General features: G+C 39.9%; 2 protein-coding genes across 2 annotated transcripts; one reads left to right on the top strand and one right to left on the bottom strand.

Moving 5' to 3' along the window:
* The first annotated feature begins 16785 nt into the window (after positions 1–16785).
* LOC135130480 (brachyurin-like) lies at positions 16786–18036 on the top strand. The gene is made up of 6 exons (XM_064057873.1): positions 16786–16922; positions 16981–17131; positions 17185–17351; positions 17404–17490; positions 17540–17679; positions 17739–18036. Exons 1-6 carry the CDS (start codon positions 16856–16858, stop codon positions 17901–17903), a joined length of 777 nt encoding a protein of 258 aa, XP_063913943.1. The 5' UTR covers positions 16786–16855; the 3' UTR covers positions 17904–18036.
* A 4723-nt stretch (positions 18037–22759) lies between these two features.
* Positions 22760–23979, bottom strand: LOC135130405 (brachyurin-like). The gene is made up of 5 exons (XM_064057784.1): positions 23822–23979; positions 23622–23772; positions 23403–23569; positions 23259–23345; positions 22760–23202 (listed from the first exon to the last, which is right to left on the bottom strand). The coding sequence occupies exons 1-5, from the start codon at positions 23925–23927 to the stop codon at positions 22877–22879; spliced, it is 837 nt and encodes a 278-aa protein (XP_063913854.1). The 5' UTR covers positions 23928–23979; the 3' UTR covers positions 22760–22876.
* Positions 23980–24336: the final 357 nt, after the last annotated feature.

Here is a 24336-nt window from a genome sequence, read left to right as displayed (position 1 = left end):
CGACCACTGTTCTTGTTTCATTCTATGTCCACGTTTATTGTTTCTGGCTCTTTTTGGTGTTCGAATAAATTTTCTTCTGAAACTTTTTCTTCGACAAATAACAGTTTTAGTTCGGTTTGTAGTAATTAGAAGAATTTCTTTTTTTTGCGTTGTTATTTGGTGCGTAGCTATATATCATAGTGTCGGTGTTTTTTCGTCCCATTTTTCTTCTATGACTAATTGTTTTTCTGTAACTCTTAAGTAGTCTGATTTGTATGTTTTAACTTGTTTTAAAAACTAGCGCGTTTTCTTTGTCATTTATTCCTCCAACATTTGAAGTCACAATTTTTATTGTATTGTTACTATTTATCTTAATGTTCGTGTTGTAGCTATCCCAATTATTTCCAATTCCTTCGCCATTTCCGTCATTGTTGCATCTCCTGGTTAGGGTTTTGGACTATAGTTCGTCTTTGTTAATTTTCTGTGCTGTTGTGTCTTCACCGGATGATCTTTGGTTTACAGTTTTTTCTTTCTTTGTGGACATCTATTTCTATCTCTTTTCCTCTTTTTCCCTCCTGTTGAAGATCCCGTCTTCATATACTTCATTGTTAACTACCATCTTGTTCTATCTTGGGGTAGCCTTATGTCCTCATGACCTTTTTTCTAGCCTGTTTTAAATAACTTAAGCAAGCAAGCGCGGGTTCACGGCGGGGTCGGACGTGTTTCGCCTCGGCTCTGTCTATTATCAAAGTGTGAATTTGCAGTTGGTGTTTGATTTTGCTAAGAGTGGGTTTAATCGTTAGGGTACGTCGCAAGGGACACGTGAGTGTTTTTCTCTTCACTCTCGGCCTTTTAGTTCTCTCATGATATCGATTGTTGAAGGTGCGGAAGCACCTGAAAATCCGAGCATTAATTAGGTCGAGTTTTTCAATGTGTGCCCTATACGGGCGTGTAGAGCCTTAAAAGACGCGGCACGTAACGAGGATGGTCACTGTGTTTTTTGTTTTCCTATCCGACGGACAGTTCCCAGGATATTAATTTTTAAAATGGCGGGAATTCGGGAAAATTTTCGAATAATTAAAAACCAACGTGTTGGAGTATATTAGACGATAGCGGTGATAAAAAATATATCTACGTTTTTGCTATTTCGTACTTTATTAACAACGGGGGGGGGGGGAGTACATTTAAGGAATTTTTATCGCTAACAGCGTCCTCCTGTTTTCTTCCTCCAGGTGCGACATCCCTACGGGTTCCTTGAGGGTGGAGACGTCTTCCTGGAAGTCTTCGCTGTTTTGGGATTTATCCGCTGGGTTTTTTCTTCACGTTTAGATTTTTACTTTTTTTTTACTGCCGTTTTAGACAAAGCGTCCACGCTGCGTCTGGAATTAAACATAACAAAATTTTAGACATTCTTCCCTAGTTTATGGACGTCGTGAATGACAGCGGCGCCGGAAATCTACCATTAAGGGAACTATTTGCATAATTTTACGTATTGTCACCTCGCGGGGTGATAAATCCGTGGTCGGATTTGGCCTCCTCACGAAAAATCAGCGTCGCGACACCGGTGGTATTCGGACTCGGAGGAAACTAGGTGTTTGAAAATAACTTTTCCAGCATTTCGACGCCCGGGAAGCCCTCGCAACTTTTGCAAAACTCGGCTTTAGTGGTCCGATCTGAATGAAAACATAACATCTCCGGGACGTTCAAATCGGGGCTCGAAACCTCTTAGCACCGATGCTTTCGACCGATGTTTCGTTGGAAGGAGGGTTTTTCTTGCGGGTTTTGCTGGAGTCTCTACAGGCCTTGCGATTACTAATTATTCAACATATCCGATTTGGTTGAAAAAGAGTCTTTTAGTTTAATTTGTCCGAGTGTTAAGTTATTTTAGATTGACACCAATTATTTTAGTTGTACCGTTTTTGGCTTTCCATTTCGGAATTTTAGAGTGTTTTCTTGTGTGTTGTCTGTTTTTTTTTTGTCTTTACACTGGCCTTGTAAGGCATAAGCATTGTTTCATTGACGAAGAGTCACGAAGATGTTGGCGTGCATGTTGAACCAAGGGCTGCACCGAACCACGGCAAGGAGAAGACATTAAACACTGTCCCCCAGCCGGATTCGGACGTAACATTGGCAGAATTAGAATGTCAATATGGAGGTAGATGAGTCGACCCAGAAGGTGTCGTTTTCTTGCCCATCTTGCGGTAATAACTACAAACAGTCTATTTTTTTTTTTTAGTTGATTACGTTCCCCAACAGGCCGGAGGCCCAATTACAGGGGAACGAGGGACATACACAACACCCAGAGCCGGGCGGGAATCGAACCCATGACCCAGGGTATAGCGGGCAAGCACGAAGCTACCTAACCCACCCGGGTCCTCTAGTCAACTATTGGTTGACTTTTTGATGAGCACTAGAATGCTGCAGCTGGTAGACCAGCCAACGAGAACAACCAACAACCATCAACGCTAGATTTAGTGATGATATCGGATGCAAATTTATTGGCGAACTTGGAGTATCTAGACCCGATAGGTAAGTCGGATCATGTTCTAATTAAGGCTGACATGCAGTTGTGTTTTACTCCTCGCAAACGAACAATCACGTTCAGCAGATTAGTCACTAATTATGAAGATATCAACACTAGATTATCTAATATTGACTGGTCTTTCATTTCTACACACACTGACGTATCTTCCAGCTGGGATGCCTTTAAATTACGTCTCCAGGAGATCATTGACAGCTGTTCATCTCGAGTCACCGTTAAGAAAACTTCTACCAAACCATGGATTGACGGCAAGATACTTAAGCTGATTAATAAAAAACGGTCGTTGTGGCGAACGTACAAACGTACAAGTAGTAAATTTGATTATGCTACTCATAGAGCTTTCTCTAATCGCCTTTCCACGATTATTAAGACAGCTAAGGAAAACTACGAGAAACAATTGGTTGCCGATGCAAATCCCAAACGGTTCTACGAATATGTCCGCTCAGCCATAAAAGGGTCCTTCGTTCAAATGCCTTTGATTAAAGATGGAAACGGCCAAATTGCTAGTAGTCAGCGTGCTGCTGCTGACATTTTCGCTTCAAGTTTTCCGAAGATATTTGTTAAGGAACCTCACATAACAATGCCCGTCATAAATGGTCCAGCAAAATCAGAAAGTCTTGATTTTGTCCACTTCACTAAAGACTCGGTACTTAACAAACTGCGATCACTTAAGGAGGGGAAATCTCCGGGCCCCGACGGTTTTTCTGTCAGTGTTCTAAAGAAGTGTGCGAATTCGTTAGCAGACCCACTTTCCGTACTTTTTATTTAACCAGTCCATCGATACGGGTATTCTACCATTAGACTGGAAAACTGCTCTGATCACTTCAGTTTACAAAAAAGGGGACAAACTCGATGCAGACAATTACCGTCCCATTAGTCTAACGTCTCTTGTCGTGAAGGTCATGGAGTCCATTATTTACGATAATATGATTGCGTTCCTTATGAAACATAATGTGATTCCGCCAGCACAGCATGGTTTTCTGCCGGGAAAGTCTATAAACACCAACCTTCTGACTTCTCTCGCTGACTGGACTCCAGCGCTGGATACGGGTGACACAGTTGACGTTGTATATTTCGATTTTTCCAAGGCTTTTGACCGTGTGCCTAAGCGTCGTCTTCTGTTCAAACTAGATCACTATGGAATAAGGGGCAACCTTCTACGTTGGATAGACTCCTTTCTCACTGATCGTTCATTTAGAGTCAGAATTGGTAATTCTGTTAGTGTCCCGGTTAAGGTACTGAGCGGAGTCCCTCAACGATCCGTACTCGGGCCCTTGTTGTTTATAGTTTATTCGTCAGATATCACCAACGGTTTGAGGTCTAAATGTGCTATGTACGCCGACGATGTAAAACTTTACAACTCTAGCTCGAACTGTATGATTTTAAGCAATGATATCACCTCAATCCACGCCTGGTCCCGTGACTGGTTAATTCCATTAAATATGTCTAAGTGTAGAGTACTCCACATCGGAGGACAAAACCCTCGGAATTGTTACTACCTTAATGGCGTCGAGCTTTCTAAAACGAACACCTGCTCCGATCTAGGTGTTACCATTACATCCGATCTTTCGTGGTCAGAACACGTTGTTTGCATCACCAGGAAGGCTAACAAAACAGTGTATTTAATCACTAAAGCTTTTGGGAAAGCGAACGTTAAGGTTATTGTTGCGTTATATAAAATATATATAAGACCTATCCTAGAGTTCGCGAATAGTGTTTGGAGCCCACACCTACTACGAGACAACGATTTATTAGAAGCCACTCAACAGCGGGTTACTAGGCTGCCTTTTGGTCAGATACGTCCATCATATCAGGATAGGCTCAAACTGATGTGTCTCCCAATGCTGTCCCGCAGACGCAAGCGAGGGGATGCCATTACCGTATTCCGAGCGCTTACTGATGGTGACTCACCTATTAGATATCTCTTCCCTTTAAATACGGATGGCCGTACTAGAGGTCACGCTTTCAAACTCTTAAAAGAGAAGTTTCGCACAGATGTCAGAAAATTCTTCATCACTAACAGAGTCTTCGAATTTTGGAATTCCTTACCCGCTCATGCTGTCAGTTGCAAAAATCTTACCGAGTTCAAAATTAGACTGGATTTACATCAACGAGACTAATGCTAACATAACTGTGTTCTTGCGCGGGCATAACAGGCACTAGCCTCTGCCCGAACGCATTTCCAATAATAATAATAATAATAATAATAATAATAAACATGCGTCCAGCCTGAGAAGACACCAAGCAGCGTGCAGCTCTCGGACTTCGATACTCGACTCTACAACAAAAGCGAAGGAAATAAAGCCTGATTCCCCTACCTGTGACAAATACTGTCTAGGTTCCCCGGGGTTTTCTAGACACCGCAAAGAGTGCTCTAATCGTGACGCTCCTTCTTTACCAGGCAGCACAACAACATATTCCCGCAAGGTATGTGAGCGCGTGTTCGATTCTTTCCAGGAGGGAAGACAACATGAAAGAAGAACCCATCCATCTTTTATTATACCGGCACACAGGGTGTAGATGATCCAACGCTTCCTGACTCGAGCCAACAGTCGAGCCAGCAGTCGGCAGAACATGTCAGAAACAGGTCACACTAGTTTTGGTCGTTTGTTCCGATAATACCAACATTTCAAGTGAAAATGGAAATCTGGATCTTCATGATTCCGTGGAATTCCCTACGATACCGACTTCCAACCCGGAAGAATATAACCCCGGTTATATTGGTTGTTGGCAGTGCGATGGCCGTTTCTTCACTTTCACGACTGCATACACGAGAGGCATCAACGCCTCGTAGCCTTGTTTATGGAGGACCAGCTAGAGGAGGTCGTAATATTAAGATAATGGCAAGTCAGATACAAAAGAGGGTTGTCTAGTTACCAAGCCATCTTTAACCTATTGAAGATCAAGGCTTTCTCCCTCCCAAGATCGAAGTATATCCTTATGTAGACAACGCACCATCCGTCCATAGTTTCACACCTGTAAGGGTCTCAAAGAATAGTGAAGCACCAAGTCAAGAGGTGTTACCTGTTACTCCAGAGGTTGTTAGAGATAGCGTGTCCCACTATATTACCGAGGTCCAAGATACCGACAAGGTTCTGGAACATGAGCCGGAAATCGTGGAAGATTCTCCCCGTTTCCATATTACTGCCGAACTTTTGCCTTCTGTCCACCTGGAAAAAGAAACGATTACAGAAATATCTAACCACGTTTTCACACCTATCGGCGTCCACAGAAAAGAACCAGAACAGTCCTGTAGTCCAGGGCTTCACAACTCCCAAATCGCTGATCCTCGTATCGACAGGCTCCTGTTACAACGAGGCAAGTAATTGAGGTGAGTGATTCATATTCTTCGATCCTCGAAGTGGTAGTCGGTATCAGTTCTGAGGTGGCTGACATAGCTCTGCAACACCTCCCACACAGAATCCTTTTTAACCGGCTATCCAACATCGTTCCACTAAACGAGAACCAAAGAGGTTTCGTCAAGAAGGATGGCACGTTGGCGAACTCCCTTGCGTTGGACACGATTATCAACGATCGCACAATTAACACTGCGCATCGACCTGAAAAAGACATTCGATTCCGTATCACATCATTCCATAATTAGAGCCCTTAAAAAGAAACGCTTACCTGATTATTTGGTCCGCTACATCGATGCCTTTTTTTGTACTCTCCACCATAGTCTTCACGGTTGGTCCGGAAACGTCTGAGTTCGTGCCGATAAATAGAGGTGTCAGATAAGGGGACCCCATGAGCCCCATACTCTTTAATATCGTCCTCGATGTGTTGATCACGACGCTTTCTTCGACGGAACTGGGCTACCCCATGAACGCAGATGATGACGTCGTACTCCTATCGGAATAGGATCAAAACCGCCTAATCGCCATGTCCTCGAGCTTTTTCCAGCGTAGAGGAATGGCGGTGAACGCCGCAAAATGACACACGTTGATTAAGAGGAGGCAGAGACGTGTCATGGTACCTGTCACAAAATGAACCGTGAACATCGACGGTCTCCAAGTTTCCCACGTAACCGACGTGAACCCGGTGAGATACTTGGAGTTCAACTATGGCACGCATGGTCAGCTTAAGCCGTGCCTCACTAATTTTCCAATGTGGCTCCAACGACTAACAGCGCTTCCCCTAAAACCCGACCAAAAATTCAAGCTTCTTAAAACATTCCTGCTTTCCCGATTTTCCACTCATTGATGGGAACAAAGGGGTAAGAAGTTCTTGCACTTACATACCACCGTCATAAATTATATTTTGTATCTATATTCCCCCTAAGACTCCTCTTATTGATGTAGAACTATTTTTAGATATGCTATGTGAATTCTGCTCTCAACTGAATCAAGTGTTAATTGTAGGAGACTTTAATTTTCCGGAATTTGCAAAATGTTTGAATAAACTAAATACTATTTATACTAATTTCATGAATTTCTCAGGTTTGCGCCAGTGTAATCACATATTGAACTCGCATAAGGTAATGTTAGATCTAGTATTTACTAATGTAGGTAAGTGTGCTGTCTTCAAGGAAGATGAGCCCATTTTAAGGGAGGATAGTCATCATCCGGCTTTTGTTATAAATATAATTCTTAAGGAAGCGCGATTCGTCAAATTTTCAAAACATTCAGGTCATAATAACTACAATTTTTCCAAAGCAAATTTTCCGGTTCTATACTCAAGCTTATTTGCTACAGATTGGTCCTTATTATATAGTCTCACAGATATTAATTTGGCATGTAAAACTTTTTATGATAAAATATATAACATTTTTTATTCTTGCGTACCCAAATTTACATCTGGCAGAAAAAACTTTCCCAAGTGGTATAGTACTGAATTAAGAACCACTCTTAAGCTTAAGAATAATTATACTCCTGTCCCGCCTTCATAATCACTTACTGTAGTACCCCTATTGTAGTCTCGAGTCTCACACGTTTAAAGAAAGTTGAAAATTTTCAACTTCCCGCCATCACTTTCAGGTGGCAGCTCTGACTGTCAACACCGTCGAGGTCATTACTCTGTTGTGTGTCTCCACGTTTTCACGCGTTTTCGTTTGGAGTATCTTTTGTGGTTTTTCACGTGCATTTTTGCTATGGGGGATCATCGCACACATTCTTCCAAGCGTCCCCGCAGTCGGGGTCGCGCCTCTGATGTCACAGATTACGGGGCAAACAAGATCGCACGTTTACACAAGCGCTTGCTTCGCGCACTCGAGAAGCAGCAACGACGGCCACCGAGTTCCTCCAGCTCGAGTCCCGTGGCCTCGACTTCCCGGACTTCCGCTGCAGAACGGGGCCAAGCGCAGTTTTTTGAGGTTACTGATCCAACCTGTGATTCACCTTCTCCGGAAAGCTATTCGGAAGCTACATTTAATTGCCCCACTGATGAAGTTTCAGGAATTCGAACGCCAGAACTCTGGCAGTGCTCTTGCAGGTGAGAACTCTCACTTCTTGCTTTTAACGGAGTTCGAACGCCAGGACTCTGGCAGTACTAGTGCAGGTGAGAACTCTCACTTCTTGCTTTAGGGAGTTCGAACGCCAGAACTCTGGCAGCGCTCTTCATGTGAGAACTCTCACTTCTTGCCTTTAGGAAGTTCGAACGCCAGAACTCTGGCAGTGCTCGTGCAGGTGAGAACTCTCATTTATTGCTTTTCAGGAGTTTGAATGCCAGAACTCTGGCAGTGCTTTTGCAGGTGAGAAGTCTCATTTATTGCTTTTCAGGAGTTTGAATGCCAGAACTCTGGCAGTGCTTTTGCAGGTGAGAACTCTCATTTATTGCTTTTCAGGAGTTTGAATGCCAGAACTCTGGCAGTGCTTTTGCAGGTGAGAACTCTCATTTATTGCTTTTCAGGAGTTTGAATGCCAGAACTCTGGCAGTGCTTTTGCAGGTGAGAACTCTCATTTATTGCTTTTCAGGAGTTTGAATGCCAGAACTCTGGCAGTGCCCTTGCAGGTGAGAACTCTCACTTCTAGTCTTAACGGAGTTCGAATTTCCTACATCTGTACAAAGGGGGGGGGGGGGGACTGGTCCGCTCCCTTCCGTGTATAGTTGGCTGCCTAGCCTTCACCACCTTGTCGGAACCCTGACGAACCTTCAAGTTTTCTCCTTTGCAGGAACAGACCAATCTCTCCCTGAAGAGGTTCTACGAATTTTGGGGGTCGACCCAAATGCGGCGACCGCCGAGCAGGTGCCAATGAACCCGAATTTGGTAAAAGTGTGGCGCGACATTTTGGCCAATGGTTTACCTTCCGACACTAGGAAGGAATTAATCACCAAATATCCTCTGAGGTCAAACTGCCCTCTTTTAGCGGCGCCTCGTCTGAACCAGGAAGCCCGAATTGCAATTTCCGAGGTAGTGGCAAGGAAGGATGCGCGCCTGATTGCAATCCAGAACCAAATGGGAGCAGGATTGTCAGGTCTGGCAACTGCTTTAGACTTGATTTTCGCAACCGACCGTCAGGGTAATTTCGAGCTACGTCTAGTAGAGTGCATCAGCGATGCGGCGAACTTATTTGGTGTCATTCATCATGATCAATCTCAGGCTCGCCGACAAATTATCAAAGCAACCTTGAGTCCTGCCCTCAAGAATACTTTATCGGAGGCGTCCGTTGACGGTTGGCTTTTCGGCGATAATCTCAGCGAGCGAATCAAGACGGCTAAAGTTTTGAAGAGAACTCCGGTGACGAAACCTCGTCCTCCACCTGTCGTCCCACACCACCGGGACGCACGACATTTAAACTACAAAGGCCCCTCTCGGTATCGCCAGTCGCACAGCCGCGGAGGGGCACAACACGGCCACTCAAAGAAATCCAGCCGTCAAAGCCAACAGGCGCAAATAGCTCCATCGTCGAGACTATCCGGAACACACCGCTCCGCGACGAACAGAGCGTTGCCCCGTCAGTAGCTACGGTAAGCACACAATTATATGCAAGGGAGCTCCACAACTTCATGGAGGAGTGGAGGACAATAACAAATGACCACTCTGTCCTATCCATGGTTAACGGCCTAGTTATTCCCTTCCACTCGACACCCTCGCAGACATATATTCCGTCAACTCCGGACTGGTCTCCTGCGGAAACCACCGCCCTCTGCTCGGAGATTAACACACTGATTCGAATTGGCGCGGTTGCAGCCTGTGAACCTTGTGATGGCCAATTCATTTCGCGAATTTTCTTGGTACCAAAAGCAGATGGTTCTTCGCGGTTCATATTAAACCTAAAACCGTTGAACCGATTTGTGGTAACGCACCACTTCAAGATGGAGGACAGGAAGATGGTTATGCGTCTTCTCTCTCGCCATTGCTATATGGCTACTACTGACTTGAAGGATGCATGCTTTGTGATTCCAGTCGCGCGGTCTTGTCAAAAGTATTTGCGTTTCCGTTTCCAAAATGGATTTTATCAATTTTTAGTGATGACTTTCTGACTTAGCGTTGCTCCGTGGTCTTGTACCAAGCTTATGAAGCCAGTGGTCGCAAAGCTACGACGCAAAGGAAACGAGTCAGTGGTATACCTCGATGACTTTCTACTGATGGGAAATAGTTTTGGGAGCTGCGCTAGAAATGTCACAGCCACCGTATCCCTTCTGAATCGTTTGGGCTTTGTCATAAACTATGCTAAGAGTCGCTTGACCCCTACCAAAACGTGTACATTCCTGGGTTTCGTTTTAACTCAATATCAGTGACCATCAACCTTCCACCGGATAAGCGATCCGCCGTTGCCCAGCGGGTAGCCACCCTTTTACAGTGCCAGTGCTGTAAAATACGGATATTTGCATCGCTTTTGGGCACCCTGGTTTCCGTGTGCCCTGCCACGGAATATGGGTGGCTCTACACTAAAGCATTGGAAAGAAATAAATGGCGGGCCTTAATCGCCTCAGGTAACAATTATGAAGCCGAGATGACTATTTCCGCAGAGACAAGGATGGAATTGCAATGGTGGAGTCAGACCTTACCCAATACTTCTGCTCCTATTCACAGGCCTCACTTTTCTGTTGTGATTTTTACCGACGCCTCTCGATCCGGTTGGGGAGCGGTTTCGGGAGATGACCGAGTCCACGGTCATTGGTCGGAAGACGAGAAACGTCACCATATTAACTATTTGGAATTGCTGGCGATTTTCCTCGCTTTGAAGCACTTTGCCCAACACCTCAGCGACTGCGCCATCCTACTACGGGTTGACAACGCTACGGGCATCGCCTACATAAATAAAATGGGAGGTGTCCGATATTCTCACTGGACCATCTAGCCAAAGAAATTTGGCAGTGGGCCGAACATAAACACCTGTGGCTCTTTGCGTCATATATAAAGTCGGCGGATAACTTTGCGGCAGATGCAGAATCCCGACGAACGGAGTCCAGCTCCGAATGGTCTTTGTCCGATCAGGCCTTTGCGACTATCGTACAACGTTTTGGACATCCTGATATTGATCTGTTCGCGAGTCGCGCAAATGCAAAGTGTAGACAATTCGTTTCGTGGCATCCCGACCCTGATGCGTTAGAGGTGGACGCGTTCACCATAAACTGGAGTAATTTTTCTTTTTACGCCTTTCCTCCCAGTGCCCTCTGTTTCTTCACCACGTACTTCAACGAAGGTGCGTCGTACGGAACTCTTAATTCCGCCAGAGCAGCGCTGGGGCTTATTGGTCGCACATCACTGGGAGAAGATCCCTGCATCTCAAGATTCTTTAAGGGTGTTCATAACCCCCGACCTTCTGCTCCACGCTACTCTTCTACCTGGGATCCGGCTACGGCCCTGAATCATCTCTGTTCCATCCCGTCAACTGACCATACATCGATCAGGGAACTGACTCTGAAACTGGTTACGCTCATCGCTCTCGTCACTGCACATCGAGTGCGGACATTGTCGCTGATTCCACTACCGCACATAACGTTTTCTGAATCTGGGGCTACGATCAACATTGCACTTCCCATTAAAACCTCACGCAAGGGTTGTCCCCAACCGTCACTCTTTTTGCCCTTTTTTCGCGACAAACCCGAGCTCTGTGTGGCCACGCTTCTCCAGTTGTACATTCGCTGTACGGCTGCGCATCGACCACCAGAGATAGATAGGCTGTTCTTGACCCTGCAACGGCCTTTTAAGTCCGCGTCATCACAGACCCTGAGTCGCTGGATAAAGGCAACGTTGAAGGACAGCGGCATTAATACCAAAGTTTTTCGCGCGCATAGTGTTCGGCATGCGGCTACTTCGCACGCGAAGCGCCAGGGTGTGTCCATAGATACCATTCGGGCCACCGCGGGCTGGTCCCAACAATCAGCTGTTTTTGCTCAAGTCTACGACAGACCCTTGTCGTCCGAAGGCGTTTTTGCAGCAGCTGTTCTAGGTTAAGTTATCTGTAAGAGTTCCTAGCCAGTACTATGTTACTATTAATACTTTTTGCTGATGTCGCCTTCCTTTTCTTAAACATCTACAGTAAGTGATTATGAAGGCGGGACAGGAGTATAATTAATCGATCAAACGAACTGAATAGTGAAGTTCGATCGTAATTATACGATCTGTCCCGCCTGAAATGATCACTCCCTCCTCGCCCGAATCTTCCGCGGGTGCATTGTTCCCGGATCATTTCTGCGACATCACCTATTCTCTCCAGCTTTGAAGTAATGACCTCGACGGTGTTGACAGTCAGAGCTGCCACCTGAAAGTGATGGCGGGAAGTTGAAAATTTTCAACTTTCTTTAAACGTGTGAGACTCGAGACTACAATAGTGGTACTACAGTAAGTGATCATTTCAGGCGGGACAGATCGTATAATTACGATTGAACTTCACTATTCAGTTCGTTTGATCGATTAATTTTAGGCGAAAATACAAAAAATGCAAGGCTATCCATTATAAAGTTGAATTTATTAGATTACGAAAAATGGCAAAAATTGCTAACTAACCGTGACTACGACGATTATCTGAACAGTGTAAGTCAATCGCTGTGTAAGGATCCAACGAAATTTTGGGACTTTGTTCGTGCTAAGAGTGGAAAAACTCGAATACCTGGTGTTCTCACGTTGGAAGGAACCGAACTTTCCAACCCTTTAGATATTGTCTCAGGCTTTGCAAAATATTTTCAGAGTGTATATAACACTTCGTCTGCGGGTACTTCTGTCTCCTCTGATAGTATGGCAGTGCCTGCGTCCTGCGTGCATCTTTCAAACATAGACAAGTTGGACGTTGAAAAGGCTCTGCACATGCTCAAACCGAAGCACACTTTTGGTACTGATCAAATTCCATATTATCTGGTCAAAGATTGTCGTGCTACTTTAGTCGAACCCTTAACTTACCTATTTAACCTGTCGCTTAAAACTCAAACATTTCCTAATGATTGGAAATTGGCCAAAATATGTCCGGTTTTAAAGTCTGGTGACAATAGCCTTATCGAAAATTACAGGCCTGTTGCTGTACTTTCAGTTTTTTCTAAGGTTTTTGAAACAATCATTTATAATAGAATATTTCCGTCAATAAAATCTATGATTACTCCCTATCAGCATGGTTTTTTCCCTGGGCGTTCAACTCTAACAAATCTTGTATCCTTCACACAATTCGTAGCGGAACACCTTGATAAGAAGCAGCAGGTTGATTGTATATACTTGGACTTGTCTAAGGCGTTTGATACCATTAACCATTCCATTGCTCTCAGGCGGTTAGGAAATTTTGGTTTTAGTGATGCGCTCATCCAATTCTTTGATTCGTATCTTTCCGATCGGAAGCAAACAGTTGTTTATAATGGATTCAAATCTTCCTATTTTTCTCAAACGTCGGGCGTACCTCAAGGCTCAACTCTAGGACCATTAATATTTCTAATATACATCAACGATCTGCACTCAGTGATACGCAATAGGGTCTTGTTTTATGCAGATGATATAAAGATTTTCAATGTAGTCAATGCCTTCGAAGATACGCTATCATTGCAGGTGGATGGCGATGCCTATATATGGGTGGTGCACTGACAATGATTTTGTGGTGAACATGAAGAAGACTGCAGTTTTAACATTTAAGCGCACCAACAAATCAGTCCACTTTGACTACTGCTTAAAAGGTGTGAACTTGCAACGTACAACTGAAATGCGGGATCTAGGTGTAACATTTGACAGTATCTTATCTTTCCACCCACATATAAATAATCTAGTAGCGTCTTCTCTTAAACTTTTAGGTTTTATTGTCAGAACATGTAGGTGCTTGAGTAATCCTGTAGCCCTAAGGACTTTATATATGGCACTTGTTCGTTCCAAGTTAGAGTACCGCTCCCTAATATGGTCTCCCTATTATGCTTATCAAAAATTAAATCTTGAAAACGTTCAGCGAAAATTGGCAAAACATTTATTTTATCTTAGCACAGGTACCTTTCCCTCTAGAGGTTTTGATCATAAGGAGCTTTTAAATTCGTGTTCACTAGATACCCTAGAATGTCGATATAAAATGTCTGCAATAAAATTTTTATATAAGGTCCTTCATAACGATATAGATGCCATTTACATAATTGGCTGCCTATGTATCAATGTACCCCGTTTACATAGTCGCTATCACTGTACATTTAATTGTCCCAGAGCTCGTTCAAATGTTCTTTTTAATGCTCCAATATATAAATTGTCGCAAACTGCTAACAGCCTTGGCGAAGAAGTTGACATTTATGTGTCGCCCCTTAAGCAAATAATGCAAAATGTGCGTGATGTTTTTGCATAGTTAGTTTCATAATAGTTAGACTAATTAAGTTAGTATTTTTTTTTTAAGTTTAGTTTAATTTAATTTAATTTAATACAATTTAGACCTCAGAATTAACTGTAATTTGCCCTGTAACTGGATGTAAGTCTGTTGGGCAATAAACCATTATTATTATTATTATTATTATTACTAGTGCATTCATCCACGCGCCCATGGGTGACTTCGGCCTCTGAGTTTCCCAGTTGTCCGTGATGATTCCAACGAGTTCAGGATCGATCGTCGCCCTCAAAGTTGGAGTTCATCACATTGGGTTAGGGCCGTCCATCTGAGAACACAGAACTTACCTACCGTTGGCATCATGTCCAGCCCCGTGGAACTGCGTGGTTGTCGTGGCGGGTGTAAGGCAGTGGAATCCGTGAACCACATTATGTGACCTACGATACCCGAATTCATCGACTTGATGCCTTGGTAAAGAAATCTAATATCTTAGTCTACCTTAAATCTAGTTTAACATCTTAATTAAAATCTTTATTGTATATTATATACAGTCCTCCTTGGAGGTTTATTTATGAATTAGGTACTATAAGTAACTGGTGTAAGGTACTATAGTCCTAGGAAATTTCTTTTAACATCTTTTTACCTGTTTTCGACACTGTTATTGTATTGGTCTTAGCAAACCAGGAAATAATTTATTTTATTGTAGGTTCCAAATAAAGTTTGTAACGAAGCGAATTTTCGCGAGCCGGAAACCGTGACGCGTACCGCGAGAGCCGGGGGTAAATTCGCGATCGCCGCGCCGCCGCGGCTAAAGAAGAGGATTCTGGCCTGAAACTCCAAGGAGTGCGGAAGTGCTGGGGCTGTTTTTTTGGGTTTGTGATTTTGAGAAGTGTGGCAGAAGTGCGCAGCTCGACCCTCCGACCACCGTAAGTACCTTTTTGGGTCGCCTGCCTGTTTTGTACCGGTTTTGGAATCGCCGCCCCCGAGCGAGAAACCGTGTCACCGTCACCGGTTTTTTTTGTTGTCGCTGTCACAAGTCGTAACCGTCGTGCACGCGTTGTTACCGTCACCGCGCTCCCCTCCCAGGTCACCGTGCCGTCTTCTCGCGATTTCCAGATTCAAGGTCGCCGTCTCCAAGTCCAGGAGGAGCCCGTCCTGAAGGAAGTCGCCTCCCAGGAGGAACGACCGTGCCGGACATTTAATTCGTTTCGTTTATTTTTGTTTGTGAAACCGAATTCTTAGTTATTTAAGTTGTTCAGCCGTAAGATTTATTATTTTAGACCGTGTAGCTGGTGGCAGGGAATAAACCCTATTTATTGTAAAATATCTCTGGCCGTTTTGTTTTGTTTATTCTCGCGATTTCGCGGAGGCTCACCACCTAAATTTCGTGTCTCCGGCTTTAGAAGACCCCGGCGCTCCCTCCCCCGGAGAGGGGGCTGGCGCCCGAGAGACCGCCGCTCCTGACCGAAGGCGCCACCCCCGGCGGCGTGAAGGTAGCCGCATAAGCTTGGTCGACCAGACGTGTTTCTGACATCAGCGATACTAGTCGACCCTAAGCTTGGCACCGAAGTACGCCGCCACCCCATACGTTATCGGCGAGATTCCGGACCGTCACCGGACCGTCCGTCCTCTCCGGAGTTTCGTCGCAAGTTATTACTAGCCTTATGACCTTTTTTCTAGACTGTTTTAAATAACTTATCAGCAATCTTGTTTCTTCTTGTAGCTTCTTAGTAAAATCTTCATTTATCCATATATTCATAACTTTTAGTTCATTTGTTTGTTCTAATACCTCTATTTTCATTTACCTCATTTAGTACCAGGGGTCTTAATTCTTCTAGTTTATACCTTCTCATTCTTCTAACATTACTTATTTATATAACAGGGTCTATTACCGCTCCCATTTTCTCCATTACTCTTAACACGCCGATTAGAATTATAAATATTCGTGTTTCATTTCCTGCTACCAGCACAAAGTCAAATAAGAAAATTTTCAGACTGATTAAAGAGGAAACTTTTGGTAGGTAACAGCTCCTCCTTTGACCTGCTGCTTCGGATCCTGGGGAGGCGGGTTTGCTGAAATGTTGATGGTACGGGTACAAAAAAAAGAGAAGTGGAAATTATGATGGAAATTTTAGGAGAGCATTAACGTTGTTATTAGTGTTACACTTGCCACAAATAAGTAATTGATTTGTTTTATCAAAAATTTATTTTTTTTAATTTAAAAATTTGTGACTTGTTCTCAAAATATTGTAAGTTAATCTTTTTGTCTAACTTTTTCAGTTACTTTGAGAGAATAATATTTATATTGTGTACAGAAAAATTAACATATAAAATATTAACATACAAAAAAGAACTCAATAAAAGGACAAAGTTATTGCAGTAACGTAAATAAGTGACTTTCAAAAAACGTTTAGAGTGTAATAAGTGTAGATAAAATGATAAACTGTATTTGTTTAGGACAGTAAATTCTTTGGGTAGCTATTTAATTTAATAATACACCCAAACTGACGCACCACGGAACCTGATAAAAATTAACAGTAGGATTAGAAAAAGTTATAAAATGTTATTGAGGTAGTAACGTAAAATGCCACCAATAATGACAAACTGAACAAATGAATATCTAAGGTTTTAAAATTTCATACGTTTTTTGACCAAGAGTTGCTACACCATCAAAATGAAATATTCATTGTATATTAGTTCCATCTGTTTCCTTTGGGGTTTAACAGCTTCTGGTAGCATAAGTACAAGTCGAATCGTGGAAACAGAAATCATATAATTCATCATTAACATTATTTCCAGAACCAAGGATAATTGGTGGAATTTCGGCTTACGCAGGACAATATCCTTATGCAGCAGCCATTAATGTGCAAACAGGAACCAGTAAGTTCTTTTGTGGTGGTACCCTTATTGACAGTCAATGGGTTCTTACAGCTGGCCAGTGTGTGGATGGGTATGACCCTAACAATTTTCGAATAAACCGACCTATAAAATACACCCTTTTAGAGCTATTTTATTCACTATACAGCTAGGTTCGCACAAACTCGAGGGTGACGATCCGTACAGAGTAACTGTAGCAACATCTCACTCTGTTCTTCACCCCGACTATAATCCTCTGACGCTGGAAAATGATATAGGACTCATCGAACTTCGAATCCCAGTAGAATATTCTCGTATGAATAAGTAAAGTTATCGCCACTTTAACCCATTTTTGATGATTTGCAGACACTCTGAACAAAATCACATATTTCGCCTTTAATATTACTGAACCCAGAGACATGTGGGCAATTGGGTGGGGTCAAATAAGCGATGGTACGTAAGATTTAAAATCAACTAATAAATGTATGCAAAAATATTTTAGACAGTCCTGAACTTGACAATGAATTGCAAACTGTCGATGTTGCGCCTTTAACTACCGAAGAGTGCAGAATTTATTATGGGAACCAAATAAGCGACAATACAGTTTGTGTAGAAGGAAATTACAATGAAGGAACCTGCTACGTAAGTTCTTATTTTTCGTATAGTGTGTAAACGTTAATATTTATTACACTTTTTTTTAGGGCGATACTGGTAGTCCACTTGTCGTAGATCTTGGTCGTGGTTACAAGTCTGTTGGTGGTGTAGCAAGTTTCGTTAGCGGCAATGGTTGTGAAAGTACTGAACCATCAGGATATCTAAGAACTGCACCATATGAATCTTGGATAAAAAATGTCACTGGTCTTTAATTTTTAATGTATTATGTGCATGTTCCGGGGAATGATAAGTGAATATTTGTAGGAATTTAAAGGTTAAGTTTAGATATAAATGTATCATAAATAACTATTAAAGTTATAAAATATACTGCATGTGATAGATGTGTTATCTTTAAGTGGTTAGTCTCAAGTGTTTAAGAAACACAATATAGCAATAAAAATAATTTTATCATATCTCTAATAATATGGAAAATATGTCATTATTTTTAAAACCAAAAAACTTCGAACTTACTTAAGTGTCTTTTATATATATATAACACATTTAAAAATGTTAGAAAATTTTCACTAACTGAATATTTTTGTTGTAACTACTTCCACACTTATATCTCAAACCGTCTGTCAATAAATTTTTGGTCGTTTCTTGTCTTGCGTTCCTTTAAGGAAGATCCCGTTTCTCCTACCTTTTCTGTTGCATTATACTATTCTGACTTTGATAATTTTAAGTGTGATGCTTAAGTACATTATACTTGACATTTTTAATAATAATTTAAGTAGTTTGTTGATACGCAACTATTTCTAGTCCGGGTACGATAATTGTTGAGATGTGGGTAAGATTTTTTCAACGACAAAAAATTATCTGCGCCACAAACAATGAAACAATTTAGTCGCTATTAATCGATAAGCGATGAAACAGATTTCAGCTAATGTTTTTTGTTATGTAAATCCTAAAAGCTAAAATAAAAATAGTCATGAATTATATTAAACTACAAGTGTTATATCTACATTTTAAGTGATAAATCCATGTAAAATAAATTTATAATAACAGCACTATGTGGTTAGAATTTCGGAAAAATAATAAAAAAGTTTAGTAATGAATTCATAAACTGTTTCATTCTTTAACTTTTTGACTTTACACTTCCTCTGTAAACAAGGTGAAAATTAAAAATAAGGTTGCACGAATACACTACAAATATAGAAAACATATCATTTTTCCTGTTTAAAGTTAAATTATTTTAAGTTATATTAGTTTAGGATTCTTTTGCAAAATTTTGAGATGATGTAATCAAATTTTTGGTGGGATGGAATATATAAATTTTGGTCAGCATTTACTATTATCAGGATATTCTTAAAATATGTGTAAAATTTAACAACAATTATTGTTTTTGAAGCTGAATTATCTAGCCTACTGACGACGGAGAAACGTAAATGGGGAGCTTACTTTTTCATATACTAGGAACAATGAAATGTAGCAAAAAATTGAAATTCGCTGTTCATCAAATAATACTCATCAAATAATATACTATTCCCGAGTATCGGTCCTAAAAAAGCGTACTAAATTGACGCTTCACACGTAGTGTAACCTATTTCGTTCATAGTGGTTTATTATTTTTAAATCGTATAACTCTTGATCGTTACTTATTATTTTATTACTTTTTCTTTTTTTTAAAACAGCAGTTTAACGTCTATAAAATATTTAGACAGAATTTCCCCTCGTTCCTTACACACGGTGCAGTATATCCAGCTTTTTCAGTAGGGAAATTATAAAATTGATTTTTCGAATTTTATTCATTAATTTTTCTTTTCTAATAAAGATGTAAAGTATGTACAGATAGCGTTTAAAACAACGTAAGGAAACATTATATACGTATATTTGAAGGTAAAAAAATTATAATATTAATAAACAAAATCAAGTCGGATTCATAAACTACCAGTACAGGAGAATGTTATTTTATAAAATTTATTTATTTACGAACCAAAATTTTGGAGTGAACTTATCAAATTATTGGTGGGGTTAATTAGATAAATACTGGTTATCATTTTACCATCTAAACAATACTCCTAACATCCACATAAAATTTGACAACAATCAGTCCTGTGGTATCGGAGATTATCTGTCTAATGAAAATCGTTACAGACGATAGACGACAAAGGACAGACGACAGACGACAGATGACAGAGAGAAAGTAACTATTAATCGGATGAACCCTATAACAATACATCCTTAGTTTAAGTAAAAAAAAAAAATAAAAACGAAAATCAATTTATGCTTAAACTAAGGAATCGTGCGTGAATAAATGAAGATAGGTATATTTTCTTTGATAAATACTTATTTTATGAGTTGTCATTCGTTTAGACTTCAAAAACTTACGTACTTCTTGGTTTCCCGTATTAGTTCCTTCTCATTCTTATTCCCTGAACTAAGCTTTTTGAAAGAGTAAAACTTTAACCTGTAGACCTTTGATAATATTTCAACAGTCTACTTCCTCTGAGACTTTCAAATTTCCCTCCATATCTACTCCTTCAAGTCCCTTATTTGACAGGGTTATTCTTACTAATAATTTTGTTCTACCTTATTCATTACATATGTTTATATGTTTTTAATTTCTGGACAATTTAGTTGTTTTTTCTGGCCATTATTTTCATCACCATATATTTTAAATATTTAGGACAAATGGGACAACTTCATGGACAGTACCCATGGTTCAAAAACGAGGTTGGACTGTCTCAGATTTGAAAATGAGTTTCACGTTTTGACGTTCACACAGAAAATTAAATTTTCTTATAGTTAGAAAAACCAGAATGTTGGGGGAAGGGAGCGGAAGTTCGATGAGAAATCTATATCAATGTGCTTGAATTTCCATCACTATTCCGAATTTCGCACTAGGTATTCATGTAAATTAATAAAAAAATTGAGGAAGACAAAATCTCTTCGGGTCTTTTATCCAGTAATTTTTTTAAATGCTTTCGTACTCTAGTTGTTCCATTTCGTCCTAGACATATAGGATATAAACTCAAACTGTTCATCAGGACTATGCTGAATCGATCATTTATAAAAATCTTGTTTGTAAGTAATCTTTCTTAGCTTCCTCTATTTGGAATTAAGTTGACAGGCTCCCAGAATTTCGTCTTTTTTAGCATATCGGAGGGATCGGTTGATGGCTGAAAATTTTCACTTTTTGGACAATGTTTGCTATTTTCAAATATGTATTTCACATTATTTTTCTGAATTAGTAGATTATATGCTTCGATTTTCCTTTTTTCTTTTGTTGGTGCATTCTCTTTATTCCTGAAGGTATCTTTTTATATTTCTTCTTCCTCCCCGGTTGGAGCTGTTTCATCGTTTTAAATTTTGCCGTTTTTCTTCATTGTAGGTCATTTGTGAAAAAAGTCCCCTACCTACTTATTCTTCCATCTTCCCATGTTCAATGCTTCTTTTTTGGTCTTTCCTGTTCTTATTTTTTCCTAGACAAAACCCATTTGTCATTTTATAATAGTCCCTCCTTCCTTAAATTTCATATTTCCTGTTTTTTTTTCCTGTATATACAGGATGAGCCACTAAACGCGCGATATTTCAGTAATTACTAGAAACAGATAAAAGTTAAAGATTAAAGTTGTACGGTTCTTTGAGGATTGTACACTAAAATTATTTTCGAGTACAGGGTTTTCTGCTTTTAAGACGTAACATATATTTTGATTTTGTCAAATTAAGTACTCTATATATTTTTACATATTTTGATTGACTTCTTCTTAGGTTTTAAAGACACAGTTTATTTTTGAAATTATGAAGCAACGTTGCCACGTTAATCAAATTTAACTAAATTTTTTTAGCGATGGAAAAGTTTTTCATTACTGCATCCTATTTTGTTTTCAGTTCTTTTTCTTTTTTGTTCAGAGTTTTCTACATTTAAAGTTGATAGTTACTGCGATTTTATACTTTTTTTAGAGGCACATCCACATTCCAAGAGAGAGAACGAAAAATAGAATAAAATGCAGTAACAAAATGCATAGTATTCTATTCGAAAAAACTGGAATATCAGTATTTAAAAATTGTAATTATTTCCTGCAAAATATTACATAAATACATTCGCAAAAAACATTCAAGAAAATTGCATACAGTGGGAACATTGCATCATTATTTCAAAAATAAATTGTGGTTATAAAACTCAGAAGGGTATATGTCAAAAAAAGCATAGGGCAATATATAAAAAAAAAACACGTGTTGTATAGTGCCTCAAAAACAAAACATTATAGTCGAAAATAATTTTAATCTACACGAGTCAAAGAACAGTGCAACTTTAATCTGTGACTTATTTCTGTCTCTAATAAATTAATAATATACTATAAAGTCCCGAAACGATTGAATAACTTCGTTATTTGAAAAGCTTTTTTTTGTAAATTTGGTGTGGATATATAGTTAAACATGACGACTTGACTACAATATTGTTACGAAATAAACCCACACGCCGCCTCGGTACGACGCCTATGGACCGTCGAAAACTTTTCTGGTCTTGCGCCGATGATGATTCATCCTCAATGCGACCGAGCGACGGAGTAGTAAAGAAACGCCCGGAAGCGGAAGTCGCGAACGGCAATCCAGAAAAATCCCGATCGCGCATATCCAAAAGGAAGTGTGGTTTTTAAATAGAGGCCACCTTCGGGAACGATTATTATTCAGTCAGTGAGTCTAGTCAGCAAGTAGAGTCAAGTGAACCACACTCGCTGTAATAGTTAGTGGTGTAAGTCGAGTTATTAAGAAATAAATTGTTGAGTTTTACCCACACCAATTTTAATCACCCGTTTAACGTAACAATATTTTTCCTTTTTTTATCGGTTTGATGAACATGTTGATAATTTGTGAAATTAGTTTTTTATGCTGCATCAGAACATGTCAAAAAATCTGGGTATTCCATTAAAAAAAAGTAGGCGGCCCTGTCTATCAAACCGAGAGCGATAACAAAAGGAAAAATATTGTAATCAAGTCACCATGTTTAACTATGTATATGTATGTTTTTTAAAAAATAGCAGTGTATCAGATTTAACGTGGTTTATGTTACATGGTAATGGTAAGAGCATTTAGAAAAATTACACTAACAAATAATAACAGAAGAGAGTTTAAAATTATTTTTATTTATTTATGTATAAATTAAATATGTACAAAAGATCAGTCAAAAATCTCAATTAACAAAATATCTAAAATCAATCACAAAAAAAAAATGATGGAATTCCTATAACATTCGATTATTATCTACACCTCCTGTCACACTAAATATCCAGTCTATATAAGGAAACGTTCTTGTGTACCCTGAAGGCTCAATGCCTTCACAACTAACACCACTATGAAACGTTGCAATCCCAATGACAATCGGATGACGAGAGTCCAAAAAATAAACTAAGGGGCTGCCACTGTCTCCTGTGCAGATACCTTCAATATTCTGTCCAGCCACACATATCATACTATCAGTTATCTGCGATCCATAGTAAATCTTACATTCTTCATTTGACAGAGTTATCATTTCCACGTAATTCAGACGATCCTCAGGACCTGCCTGACCTAGCAAAAACAAAAATAAAATAAAATGTATCATCGACAGAAAAATTCGATCCTACTGTCACTAGTTTGTCCCCATCCAATTGCAGTAACACTTTTATCAGCCCCATATGCAACTATAGGTAGATGAATTTTATCAATATATTCTAAAAATGCTCTATTAATAATTTCAGTTTTTGTAAGACTAGAGAATCTTAACTCACCAGTGTACTCAATGTCCTGTCGGAATTCAATCAAGGCAATATCGTTTTCGAACGTAGTTGTGTTAAAGTCGGGATGAAGAACATAGTTGGAAGTACTCAAAATTAAGCGATTGCTGTCCTCTTCTGTTAAATAAATTGATCCTACGGTAATATTAAGAATCGTGGCACTGGAATATCAAATTAAAAATATGTAATTATTCTGCAAGACATTAAAATTACTTTTGTATGCAATGGGCAGCTGTTAGAACCCATCGAGTACTGATTAAAGCTCCTCCACAAAATATAGAACTGTCAGTAGTTGCAACACGAATAGCGACAGCAAAAGGAAATTGACCTGCTCTTGCTTGGAGTCCACCAATAATACGATCACCTAGAATTCAAGAGGATCATTATCATTTCTAAGATAATATCTAATTTACCTTGATTTTCTTCACCAAGAGATTTTGTTTTTGAATTCGTGTAAGATTCTGCTGGAACTGTCCAAACCAGAGGCAAGCACGCAATGGTCAGCACCAATAATTTCATTTTGTTTATTAGAATGTTGACTAGTTGCTGTTAGTATTTATACCACCTTATGGCTACAAAAAATTTTATCTATTTTTATTCTTGATTGCAGATAGGAATGAATGATGGGATTTTTTCGCATTCATTCATCACTCTAGTTAGATAATTTTAGTTGTAGGAACAAAAGATTTGTTTTATTGGGAAATTTCCTTCGTGGTTTCTATTGTATTTGGTTTTCATTCATGTTAGCTTTGATTGATTGGACAGGAACTATTTTTCGGATTTAAAATATTTTTAAAGGAAAGTAGGACCTAATCTAGATCAACAAATTTTAACGTAAATCTTTATGATGTGAGCGTGTAGTATAATAATTATCACAAAATACAGTAATAATAATTACTAATAAATTTCACCACTAAATAAAGTAGTG

This window comes from Zophobas morio, unplaced genomic scaffold (assembly GCF_036711695.1).
Source record: "Zophobas morio isolate AGI-343-1 ecotype UQ-CSIRO unplaced genomic scaffold, CSIRO_AGI_Zmor_V1 ptg000017l, whole genome shotgun sequence".
NCBI classification, from domain to species: Eukaryota; Metazoa; Arthropoda; class Insecta; order Coleoptera; family Tenebrionidae; genus Zophobas; species Zophobas morio.
The sequence above is the reverse complement of the archived record's forward strand: the minus strand, read 5'-3'. Positions and strand labels throughout refer to the sequence as shown.